This window comes from Peromyscus maniculatus, chromosome 3 (genome assembly GCF_049852395.1).
Source record: "Peromyscus maniculatus bairdii isolate BWxNUB_F1_BW_parent chromosome 3, HU_Pman_BW_mat_3.1, whole genome shotgun sequence".
Classification (NCBI taxonomy): domain Eukaryota; kingdom Metazoa; phylum Chordata; class Mammalia; order Rodentia; family Cricetidae; genus Peromyscus; species Peromyscus maniculatus.
In genome coordinates this window covers 117,009,791-117,022,382 of record NC_134854.1, presented here as the reverse complement: position 1 = coordinate 117,022,382, position 12,592 = coordinate 117,009,791, and the positions used below count along the sequence as shown (strand labels likewise).

At 45.0% G+C, this 12,592-nt stretch overlaps 1 protein-coding gene across 2 annotated transcripts in view; it reads left to right on the top strand.

The window, feature by feature from the left end:
* Window positions 1-12,592, top strand: part of Lrig1 (leucine rich repeats and immunoglobulin like domains 1) — a 102,822-nt gene that overhangs the window by 40,376 nt on the left and 49,854 nt on the right. For both annotated transcript variants that reach the window (XM_006972595.4, XM_076567425.1), the window contains exon 3: window positions 7,844-7,918. In XM_006972595.4, the coding sequence (XP_006972657.2) occupies window positions 7,844-7,918 (75 nt within the window). The remainder of the gene's footprint in view (window positions 1-7,843; window positions 7,919-12,592) is intronic.

The window sequence follows — 12,592 nt, the reverse complement described above, 5'->3', positions numbered from 1 at the left end:
CTAATGCTGGGATTAAACGTGTTGCCACCACTGCTTGGATAGTCATTTTTTTCTTATTGTAATGAGTTCTGCTTTGATACATGCACTGGGATTATCAGGAATTTTAGCTCTGTAGCAACTTGACAGAAATTTCATGTTAGTTGCACAGAGCCAGCCACTGTGATTATTTTCTGCAAACTACATACATTTATGCACATAGTTTTAGAATCAAAATGTATATTTCAGTTTTTCTGTGGGTTTTTGTTTGTTTGTTTGTTTGTTTGTTTGTTTTTTGAGACAAGTTCTTGCTGTGTAACCTAGGCAGGTCTCAAAGTTACAATCCTCCTGCCTCAGCCTCCTGAGTGCTTAGAGTTACAGGTGTTTATAGTTTTATAACTGGCTTACCTACTAATCCTCACATTTAAAAATACGTAATTTAAATTTTCCCCTCATTATTTGGAGACTTTATTAGGCTCACTTTCATATATTTTAGGATGTTTCCACTGCACTAGGTTCCCATACTTCCCCTCGAGTGCCCCTTAATCGTAGCTGTCTCTCCCTACATTCTCTCCCTCAACCGCATCTCCCCCTACCACCTGATCCTCCCATTCTAGTCCCATCCCATCATGTCTCTGCCCCCCCAATGCCCAGCCCACTCATAGTCTGTGCTCTATATGAATATTTATATAAAACTACTATAAAATTATTATCAAGTTCTACTGTTAGAGATATTTCATCGGGTTATTAAGTTCTTTGTATTTTTACTACAGGCGATTGATAAAAGTCCTTGTGGTTATTCTTCTGTTCCATCATAGCATCTTATGTAATGAAACCTTAGCTTCATTCACTGATACAGTTTGCAGAATAGCTGCATTCCCTATCCTCATGTTCAGACTATATGGTTTTTATGTCTTTTTTTCAAAGCATAGACTTCCAGAGTTAAACATCAGAGTTGGAAGGAGTTTGGAAATACCTTGTGTTGGCCCTTCATTTGCCCATGAGGTCAGTTAGTCAGGGGTGGGAGGATGAAATGTGAAGAGGGCCAAGACCGCAGTAACAAATCCCACAGGCTGCTGGCTTCAACAGCACAGACGGATCCCAAGCCTGTAGGACCGGCTTCTCCTGTGCTCTTTTTCCTTTGTTTGAGGATGGTTGCCTCTTGCTAAGTCTTCACATGGTCTAAGTCTTCACATGGTCTTTCCTCTGTGCACATGGATCCTTGGTTTCTCGTGATGTGTCCTGATTTCCTCTTATAAAGACACCAGTCCCATCACTTAGGATCCACTCATATGACATCAATGATATTCTCCTATAATTGTGCTGGAGATTGAACACAGAGCCTTGACCATGCTAGCCCAACACTCTACCACGGAGCTGCAGCCTCAGTCTCCTTAACACTGTCTTTAAAAGCCCTCTTTGTAAATATATCTATATTCTGATGTCCTAGAGGTTTGTGCTTCAACACACTAATTTGAGGAAGAGGACACAGTTCAGCCAGTCCTAGTTATCCAGGTTGATAAGCTTAGTCTATCAGGAATCAGTTGGCTTTATAACTCAGTGCTTTGCTTTGGTCTGGGATGTTGTTGACTCTTGAGATTATTATATGTTCAAATTCTGTGTCAGTCTCAGATATTATTATTGGGAGAGATTGAAATGATGGTATTTCCTGTGACATCACAGACTTTCATTTGTACTAATTTACATGTCTGCTTTATGTTAGATGCTGTTCTGGGTCAAATGAAATACAGAAATAGGTCTGTGACTGGGGTGAGGCAAGTGAGGGTCTGTCCTTAGGCACTGATGTCACAAGGGCACCAAAACTTACCAGCCAAGAGGATGGATATTTTGATGTCATACTTTCAAAGGCAAGGTGAATGTTTTAGGAAGTTCACATGAACAAAATCATTAAAAGTCTAAATCGAGACAGAATCGATGTTTCTGGTGCTTTTCCTTTTGCCTCAGTACCAGAATGGCTTGGTCGTGCTGCTTTTAATCCATCTTGTCTTAAACTTTTAAATTTGTTCATTGTGGACTGTGTTTTGCATTCACTTTGACACATATTTTTTAATTCTGTTAATGTATTCTGTGTCCTGTCATTCATGCATGTGGTAAGTGCTCCGAAGAGCACTTCCTGTGTTTATCTCCCTCCGTCCCTGTTCCTTGCTCATAGAGGCTTCCTTCTTTCTTGTTTTACTCCCCTGACCCCCAGCTGTGACCTCCATCAACCCCAGGTTCCTTAAGAGTTGATGCTCATAGCCAGTACAGGCGGCCTGCACCACAGCCCACTCAGTGCTCCGTAGCCACCAGGCCTCCTGGTGGGGCAGCAAGAGAGCTGGACTGGAGGCTCTGGTTCTGGATCTGTTCCTGCACAAATGACGTGGCTCTTCGGCTTCCCTTTCCCCTTTCTGTGGCCCTGATGTAGTGACCATGGTCAGTCCTGTTGTAGTTCCTGACTTAGGTGGATCGTGATTCCTTCCTGCTTTTGGAACTCTGCAGCCCCATGCTGAGTGAGTTGTTTAGTGACACATCCTTGAGGCTGACAGGTTGGACTTCTTGCCACGGACGGCCTCCTACCTCTGCAGATGGTGACTTGAATTCATCATGCCCAGAGCAGCAACACTAACTTCTCACTGGTGGAGATCCAGGGCTTTCCCTAAGAGAATTGTATAAAATCCTGGTGACTCCAAGAGGTACCAGCAGTGAGTGGTGGGAGCTAAGTAAGAATATGGAAGGAAAAAGCCCAAACCAAAAGAACACAACCTGCCGTCAACACACCAGCACTTCCAGATGAACTTGGCTCAGGTCAGTTCTCCCAGGCCTTGCGGTCTTCGGAGCCAAAGGCGGGCGCAGTAGTTGTGGCTTAGTGGTGGTTTAATTTTGGAGGCTCTAGAACCACATAATGTTGTGGGTTGGGTAGAGAGAGAAAGCAAGCCCTTTGGAGGCCCCTGGAGGACATGGCCTTGTGCAGCTGCTTTCAAGTCACAGTCTTCACTGCCTACAACCCCGAGGAAAGCCCACCAGGGCGTGCCTCCACCAGAGTGCTGGACACCGAGTCCTCTAATAAGAGGGCTATTTATACAGTCCTCTGTGAAAAGGCCCTTGGATCACATTACCACGGGTGGCTTGGGAGTGCTTGCTACTCTGCTGCTGTGCCCTAAATGCTTCCTGGAGAGGGCAAGGAAGCCCTGCCTTCGGGTATTTATGGCTCAACTCTGCTCTGTCCCAGGCTGCTGCTCCCCCCCTCGTCCTGCTGGTGTGCATGTACAGGCACCCGCGTGGAGGGTCACAGTGGTTGTATATGTAAAGGAAGGTTGGAGTACTGAGGGATGTTTGGATGGACTGCTTTTTTGCTCTTAGTACTGACTGCTAAGTATTTCCCACTTTTAGATTTATTTCTTCTGGCTCCTGCCCAAACCCTGTGACTCTGGTACTTGTATTATTTACATTTCTTAAAGGAGGAAACTACGGTCTAGCAAGGTTACATGGCACGCTGCAGGTCATTTGATTGGGAAGGAGCAGAAGAACCAAGTCCTCTGTAATGTAACAATCCATGCTGTCTGACTTCATGCCCCAAACTCCCTGCTCAGCTGCTTGCTAACTGCCTTTGTCTCTTTGTTAGAGGTGGATTTGTAGTAGAGTGTACTCCTGGGGGGCTGGTGTGTTATTCAGGCTTTGAGCAGAGCTGGGCACACACTAAGCATTGGCCCTTCTTGTCATACGTGATTATTACCTTGAAGCAACTAGTTCTCCATATCCATGGATTTATCATCTGTAGATTCAGCTAACCTCGGTCTGACAGTTGAAGAATGCATCTGTTTGGGACACCTGCAGATGTACTTGGTTTCTTGTCCTTATGTCCTATGTAGTATAATAATCCAATGGTTTACCGAGCGTTTACATTGTCTTAGGTGTGCTAAGTAATCTAGAGATGATTGAGGGTTCCCAGGACACATTCAGGTTACAGACGGGCACTGAATATATTTCTATAAGGTTCTTGAGCAGATTCTGCTATTTGCAGGGAATCCTAGATCAAACCTTCCTGGAAATCTTGTGTCAGTGTTATTCTCCATTACCTGAAGACCTGATTTAAAACCCGTGTTTGCTCTGCTAATGGATTTTTCCTTGTAAAAACAACCAACCAAACTCTCAACCTGACTCCTATGAACTGCAGCTCCATCTCTGTTAGGAGATAGCCCACAGCAGCCACTCTGTCTACAAAGAGCCAGTTGGCTAAATCAGTTAGTAAGTAAACTCTGCTGGTGGTCAAAAGAAGGTCTTCGTGATATATCCCTGAGGGGAAAGAGTGTTGAACAGCGTGTGTCGTATGTAAGTGTCTGTGTGAAAGAGAAACATGCAACTTTCTCATAACTGTCCCAGAAACTTCCTCTTGGGCAGAGCAGGGGCCTGAAGTGTAAGGAAGCTTTCTCTTTCACTGAATACTCCTTATATTCTTCATTGGAGTGTTTGGAACTCTGTTATGTGTCCATTTCAGCCATTCAGTAAATAAATACGGCACTAACCCACCCCACCCCCATAGCCTCCAATTACTCATTTGGTGGGTTTTAAATTGTTTATTAAAGCCAAATTTGATTACGTTAATAAATGATGATGCTGTACTGCAAACTGCCCTTTATGATACTGCACATCTTGCAGCGTGTAATACTCCTTTAATAAGCTACTTATAAGTAGAAGCGTTGAGAGAAAGCTGCAGGATCAGAGTGTCCCAGCTGATCTTAAGGGTCAGTGGGAAAGCGTCCCACCTCCAGGTTCTGTCCTGGGGTCAGGCAGTCTGTGTATCTCATTGACCCTACGTACACCTCCACCAACTCAGGGTTGGGCCATGATTCATGCTCTGGTCCTGAATCATCAGGAAAAAGTTTTATAAAAGCTAGGCATTTCAGGAAGATTTGTAGTGCTTTGAGTGGAAGTAAAGTTTTGGGTGTGGGGGTAGGTGGGTGGAGTCAGCAGGGAGCTGCTGGAGCACAGGGCATGAGGAATGGAAGAGTGTGGAACCCTAGATAGTGAAAGTATTTCATCACACACTTTCCTTAACCTCTAAAATGCCTGTCTTCGTGGAGACTGCTAACCATCCAGAGCACCTCCTTTCCTTCAGTGCCCCAGCAGTGCTATTTTTGATCAGTCTCTATTTCAGTCTGGCAAACAGCTCTTCATGTCTCAGAGTGAGACTGACAATTTTGCCTTCTGATGATTGCATTCTCTTTCCTGCAGTACGAACTGGGGAGCCAGTAGCGATGGAGCCAGCAGCTTACATTGAACTAGCATTTAGAAATGTTCTAAAAGTTAGCTAGCTGTGCGGGTAGTTCTTCTTCTTTGGGCTCCAATTGTCCTCTCCATAAATCAGGCAGCCCTGTTGAAATTAGAGCCTGCTATTTCTGACTGAGCCTGTTGCTCCGAGACTGCTCATCAAGACATACAATTCCCTGTTAATCTTTAGCCCCAACCTACTGTTCCTGCATAATCCACTTCCAGCAGGCTCATGGAGATGTGAAGAGCTAGCCTCACTCATTTAGTTCTGTGGTATGTATTAAGTGAAGTGATGTGTCATATACATAGCAGAGCTGGCCTGAGACCAGGTTCCTCACCTGAAGTTTACCTGCATTGAATCTCATACTCTTTGTTTCAAGTTCAAAATCAAGTTATGATAAGCAGTAAGGAAAACAACCTTGGTGTTACCAGAGGGATAGTGAGTGTTCAGGCCTGTCCCATGCTTCCTAGTCTGTGAGCATGTTCTTTTTTGATTTGTCCATCTTTGTTCATCTCCTGGCTGTGTCGTGCATGTGAAGTGCTAGTGTGGGGTCATATGACCCCAGGCTAGGTATATAAATGGACTTAAACTTACTATAATGTAGGGAACAACAGTTGCTGGTATCTGACTCAAAGTTGCTGCCAGGACGAAATTATCTAATGCACATGGAATTTGGGTTGTAATTACAAAGAAGCAATGGGTAGTTATTAGGAACCTAGATCTTAAGGCTTGACTCCCTAAGCCGTTATCATGTATTGTGGTGACCTCGGTCCAGTTACTTTACATTTCAGTGTTTTGGCTGCTTCATTGTTGTACTGGGATGTTCCTGGGACCTACATCTAGGAATCTAAAGATGAGGTGTAATGCATGGGAAAGCTAGAGTGGTACCCACCTCAGTAAGTCTCTAGCAAAGCACTACTGTTGTCTTGACTACTACCTCCACCCTCTGATTGTCAGTAATCCTTAGAAATGACTTCTTACGCAGGATGACTTGTTGGCAACAGGCTCTCAGCAGTTTTTCTCGCTCTGATAAGATGTGAGGGTCCTTTCTAGTAATCAGCACACTGGTGGGTACTACGAAGATTTATTGCTTGAGATTAGGACTGATGAGAGTTTTCAGTACTTCCACACTGTGATGGGAAATGGCAGGGCAGGAAGAGATAAGGAGAAGCAGAAACTATGTGATTTAAGGGGCAGTCAGATAAGAGACTGTTAAAGTAATTAATTGTCTATTTCCACAAACAAGGGCTCTTTAAGTGGAGAAAGGATTGGCCACATGATACAGACCTGCCTTCTCCCTGCCAGATGCTTCAGTCATGGAGCTAGTGAAAAAGGCATTCTGTGTCCCACAGTCAGTAATTGCCAAGCTTCATCCCTAACTGACTTCGGCACTGAAGAAAGCAGATGAGATAATTCAAGCCCCGACCCTTCTATTCATTTCGGAAAAGATGGCAGACAGCCATATTCTGCACACAAGTATCCAAGCTGTGTACTTGTTTGAATACAGCTGTCATCTCTATGGTCTTGTCCTCAAATGGAATAAGATGCTTTTTGCAAGATACACCTCCCTTAAGAAATTGGGAACAAGAGAGCCCATTTTTATCCCCTCAATTCCTCTTATTAAAGCTATGTCTTTCTAGCTTATCCTCCCCAGAAGCTTGACTTTGTGCCCTGGGTTTCTTATGGCATTTTGGGCTTACATTGGAAATCTGACTTGGGATTCTCTTCCCAGATTTAGAAACGCATGCCCATGTACAGAGGCCAGGTTGAACAGCTTTTGTAGACAGGCAGGCTGTGCTTTGGTTTGTGGGCTTTCCCTTCTGTTAAAAGATATTAACTGTGGAAATCTGGATTTAGAATATTGTAATGGGAGGGGATCCTGTAGAGTGAATCCCGTCTTCAGAGGAGTTTCATAATGTCAGTTTGCAGAAGTGCGTACATTTGTTTTTGTTTGTTTTCTTCAAACATCACTGAGAGGCTTCCTCAAAGTCCAACTAAGCTGGAACCTCAAATAGATGAGGGTGTGAGTCCAGCCCCCTTGATACGTCAGAGGAGGCACACTGAATGCCCCTGGAATGCCGTAGCCGGGAGTGAGAGGCTCCAGCCCTCATTCTCATGTTGCCCCATGCCTGAGACATAGAACCAGAATAACTGGAAGGACTCTCTTCTTCCTACCCCCCAAATCCGTTGTGACTGTTTTAGTTCATCAAGACCATTTCTGTTGATGGTCATGGGAACACATTTGACTAGGACCCTCACCATGGCCAGTTTTTACTATTCCTGTTTGTCTGATCTCTGAGCTTGATAGGAAGCCAGAGATGTTTATTTCTTGGTGTTTATTTCTTACCAGGGGTATGATAAGTGGTTAGGGTTTTTTTGTTTTTGTTTTTTTTTTTTTTGTTTTTTGTTTTTTGGTTTTTTAAACTTTATATGGCTTGTCTCTCTTTAAAAACTGCTTCTAAATTCCATATCTTTTATCTCACATCTCATTGTAGCCTTACTCTAGTTAACTACAGCACTGATTTGTTATTTTTCTTGTATGTGATTTTTTAACTAATTTAAATGCTCCAAGTGATGAATTGCTTCTTGTTCTTACAGGTACCTCAATAACAATGAGCTGACAGCCATACCATCCTTGGGCGCTGCCTCCACGAGTGTTGTCTCTCTCTTTCTGTAAGTGGTGCCACCTGGAGACCCTGGGCTCTGTGTGTGGAGGGGCCATGGTGCTTGCTGGCACTTGCTAGCAAGAGCGTGTGTGGTCCTGTGTTTTCTGGTTAACAGTGGCCTTTCTTAATGGTGCCTAGTAATGGTCATAGCAAACACTTTGTTTTGCTGTTTGGAAGCTTATAGTGTTAAGTTGGACTTTTTGCTTCATTTCTAACTTGGGGAAAATTAGTCCGTCCCCCTGCCACACCCGCTAGAGGTACATAGAACTAGATCTCTTGCTTTTAGTAGTTAAGTCCCAGCTTGGGTTAATAAAGTAGATTCAAAGAATGAACTCTGTCAGTCTCATCTTTGTACAGTAGATTTTGGTAAACCCATAGAGCTCTGTAGTCATGGAGTCATCTTACCATCAAGGAATTGTCTGTCACTGCCAGGTGTTAGCTGAGACAAACCTGTGTATGGTAGCCGCCTGTGCATCTCTGTCACAGAGCACCTGGGGGAAGAACCTGTACAAGGAAAGATTGATTTGGGACCGAGGCTTCAGAGGGTTGACCCTTCAGAGGGGATGCAGGTAGGGTAGGGAATTAGCGGGTTGCAGTCGGAGCTTGTGGCTGTCCACATGGTGCTATACCAGAAAGCAAGGAGGCTAGAAGCAGGGTCCTGGTAACCTCCACAAGCCTGCTCCTGGTGGTATGCTTCTGCTGCATGGCCCTTGCTTCTGTGAGTTTGCAACCTCCCCAACAGTACCGTCAGCCAGGCAACAAACATGCAAAACCTGAGTTTGTGGGGGACATTCAAACTCAGATCCTAGCACTGTGTGTTACTGTAGACAAAACATTGACAATGAGAAAAGGCACACAGGGGCTTAACCAGAAAGGAAGAGGAGGGAGCTTTGGGGGTGTTATCATTTAAGCTGCTCCTAGCCTTTTCTGGGGATTATGCACCTGGCTCCACCCCATTCCTGTGGCATCAGGTGAAGTGCCACTGGTTTAAGCTCACTCAGTGGTCTTTCCACATATGCCCTGAGTCATGAATGATCACTACCAGGTCTCATTGGCAGCTTCCCCAGCAGAATACTTTGTTATACTGAATTTCCCATCTCCACTTGCTCCCTGCATACCTTTAATTTGTTGGTTTTAGGATTCATTGTCCCAGCTGTATACATCGTTTTTCTCAACACAGGCTCAGCCGGCTGAGCAGAGGGACTTAGCAGGAAGTTAATAAGATTGCTGGTGTAGCTTGCAGATCTGATTCTGGCTAGCCACAGGCACTGTGTTCAGGGGTGCTGTGTCCTGTGAACTTTGCCCTGGAGCTTAACCCTTTATCAGGCCTGGTAGCTTGCAGGAGAGCCTGGGGAGTAGAATTATGACTCACTCTCTGTGTTCTGGAAAACTGACTTGCCCTCTCAGAACCTCTTTCCCCTCATTTACAAAATGTGTTCCTTATCCTTTACACATTCCCCATGAGCAAGGCCAGGACTAACGGGGAGTGGAACGAACATAAAGCATTTGTTATCCCATGAGACATGATACATGGCCACTGCTTCTGACTGGTGGTTAGTCACAGCTCTGTGGACCTTGGTGAACTCTCACTTTTAGGACCATAAGATATGTGAATCAGCCCTTGTTCTGTGAGGTGCTTTTGGGAAAGCTGTATCCCTTTTAGACAGGCCAAGCCTGGTTTGCCTTTGTATCTACTTGGCCTTTGTGCACAGCATCTGCAGAGTGTTTAATTGCTGGTAAATTAGGTCAGTTAGCCTTATGTGAAGCTAATTAGGGATGTGATAATCCCTGCGTGTCCATGAAGCACAGCACTCGAAGATGCTTGTAACTTGTAGCTTCTGGAAGCCCAGGTTGCAGACTAGCAGTTCCTGTCAGCTCTAGGCATGCTGGAGTGCAGAGCAGCAGGCCACGCCCATCACGGTCCTTATTTAACAAGGCCATGTGCCCACTCACTGGAGCGCAAGTGCTGGTCTCATTCCGCCTGCTTCTGACTGAGGGGGGGAGCAGCTCTCCACAAGTTATCTTAGTTGCAAGACAGTGGTAGAACCGAGGCTGGACGAAATGCCCTTACAGATGGTCTGAGCCACCGCCACCTAGTCCAGTGGCAGGAGTGCCCCTGACGTAGTCTCTGGGCCTGTGGCTCTTTGAACTTCCCTTGCTCTACTAACGAGAAATCTGTTTCTATTTTTTGGCACCAGTGCCAGGGAGCAGTTGGGCTGCTTGGCCCTGTTCCTCTTCTTCCATTAGACTATGGTGAAATATGTAAAGAAAAAAAAAAGCCTCCCTTTCTGTTGTGATTCGGTGTGGAGAATGCAGGTTCATGCTGGCAGCCACCTCATTGGTTTACTCTCGTCCCCATCTGACTTGGGCAGTGATTTCTCTGAAACCAGAAGTTTGTTCTGCAACTGCATTTCTGGTGCCTTCAAAAAGGTTGCCTAGCAGTCTGGGGAACATGGGTATAGGCTGTTTTGCTCCCAGCAGATGAGCAGAAGGCCCACAGCCCCTCCTGATGGGAACAGGCAGGGAGGCCACTGCAAGTCTTGCAGACTTGGAGCAACATGCATTCTTAACCTGTGCTGTGTTTCAGGACTGCAGAATTAAAAGGTATCAGCATTCTGTAAGGACGTAGTGGGTGCCTCCTTGGCTGCTCCTCTCTTGGGTCTAGAGCTTTCCCCAGATGCTGTACGTGAAGGTATGGCAGTTCATAGACACTTCTTGTCCTTACCTCGCCATTCTTTGTTTAAGCCACGTAATTTTTGTAGTACTGGGGATTAAATTCAGAACCTTAGATCTGCTAGGCAAGTGTCTATCCAGGTATACCCCTAGCATCTTTAAAATATTTGTGTGTGTGTTTGTGTGTTTGCACAGATGTGCATGTGGAGGCCAGAGGCTAAGTGCCATTTTCAGAAATACCATCTACCTTCTTTGAGACAGAGTCTCTCGTAGACCTGAAGCTTACTAATTAGACTAGACTGTCTGGCAAGTGAGTCCACGGATCCTCCTGTCTCCACTTCTCCCAGCACTGGAATCACAGATGTGCACTGCTGTGCCCAGCATTGTTATATGGCTTCGGAGGGCCGAAATTAAGTCATTGTGCTTGTAAGGAAAGCATATTACTAACACAACTCCAGTTCTGCCTAATACCAGGACTTTTAAGACATATTTAATTGAGACAGGGTCTTGCTATGTTGTCTGGGCTGTTCTTGAATTTGAATTCTCCTGCCTCAGGATTTGGAGTAGTACTACTGTATCCAACCCTTTTTTGAATAGATGAAGGATCTGTGGAATAGAATATATGTCTGCTGGAGCCATGTGAGTTAGGGAAGCTTGGGCAGCATTCTTGGGGTAAATTGTCAATAAACATCTCAGGAAAGCAGGGACCAGTTGTCTGCCTGTCTCCCATTGTCACTGGTACAAGTGTGGCGTGGGACAGGTTGCTCCCCCTCCCCCACTTACATGTTGACTGTGGGAATTGAAACATGGTAAAGTATCCTCTCAGCTTTTCACTTTGCTCCTGTGACTGGAACTTGAGAAGAGGGCACTGTTACAAAAAACACATTTACCCCTCTGCTTGAACTCCTATTGGTACTTGAGACTTAAGTAGTGAGTTTGTGACTTTCAGGGCAGACATCTGCCGTTCTGGATGCCAGCCTTAAAGTGTCCTCCTTGTCACTTTCTTACTCAGGACTAGGTTTTCAGCTCATAATTCCCTGCCCTTCCTTGGGAAGGCCTCGTGGAGGAGACTCAGTTTTGTGCCTTTATTTAATATCAGGGCATCAAAAAGAGTTTGAGAGTTTGGGGAACTGGGATCATCCAGCACACTTTCTATTGGTTAATGCTTTCTGATTGAAGGAATCTGATTCAATTAAAGTATTTGCCAAAGAACAGGTTTATTTGCATTAGTGTTGAGGATCATGCTGAGGCCATTTGTCCTTAATAACAGAAAGCATGAAAACCCAAGGAAAGCTTTTAATGGGATTGGGTTGGAGTGAGGGAGCTTATTTTATAAAAAATAGATCTCAGCAAAAGAAACAGACTTTAAAAAGGAATAGAATCTGCCAGCAGATTTTTATGTTCAAGATTTAAAAAAAAATTGTTTTGGAAGTACAGGAAACTCAACTTCTGATTCTCACGGCAACAGTCCTTTTGTCTGACAAACCGCCATCATTTCTGCTGAGGAAGGGCTTGTGTTTTCCCTCTGCATTGCTATATTGAGACCACTGAACAGTGGAAGTGGTTCCTCTCTCAGAGCAGGGAGCCTTGCTGCCGTGAGGTGGGCTCCGACTGAGCTGCAGCCGACTTCCCACGTGACCCTTGTAGGGGCCGCCTTACTCCTCCAGGGGAGGAACACTTCAGACCTTATTTGTCACCATGCCGTGCTCTTTGTTCTTCTGTGTCCTAGCTAGACAAGACACCTGAGCAGCAGTTAGTCACACACACTTGTTTGCGACTTTGTAATACCGCTGTTTGAAGTTTTCATTGTTGCTTAGAAATACTTATCTTACATTTTTAAATTATTTTAGTTCATGTGTATGGTTGTTATGTCTCTGCACAGTGTACATGCCTGGTGCCCACAGAGGCCAGAAGATGACATCCCTTCACTTGGAACTGGAGTTACAGGTGGTTGTGAGCTGCCATGTGGGTACTGGGAGTCAAATCTAGATCCTCTGGAAGAGCAGCC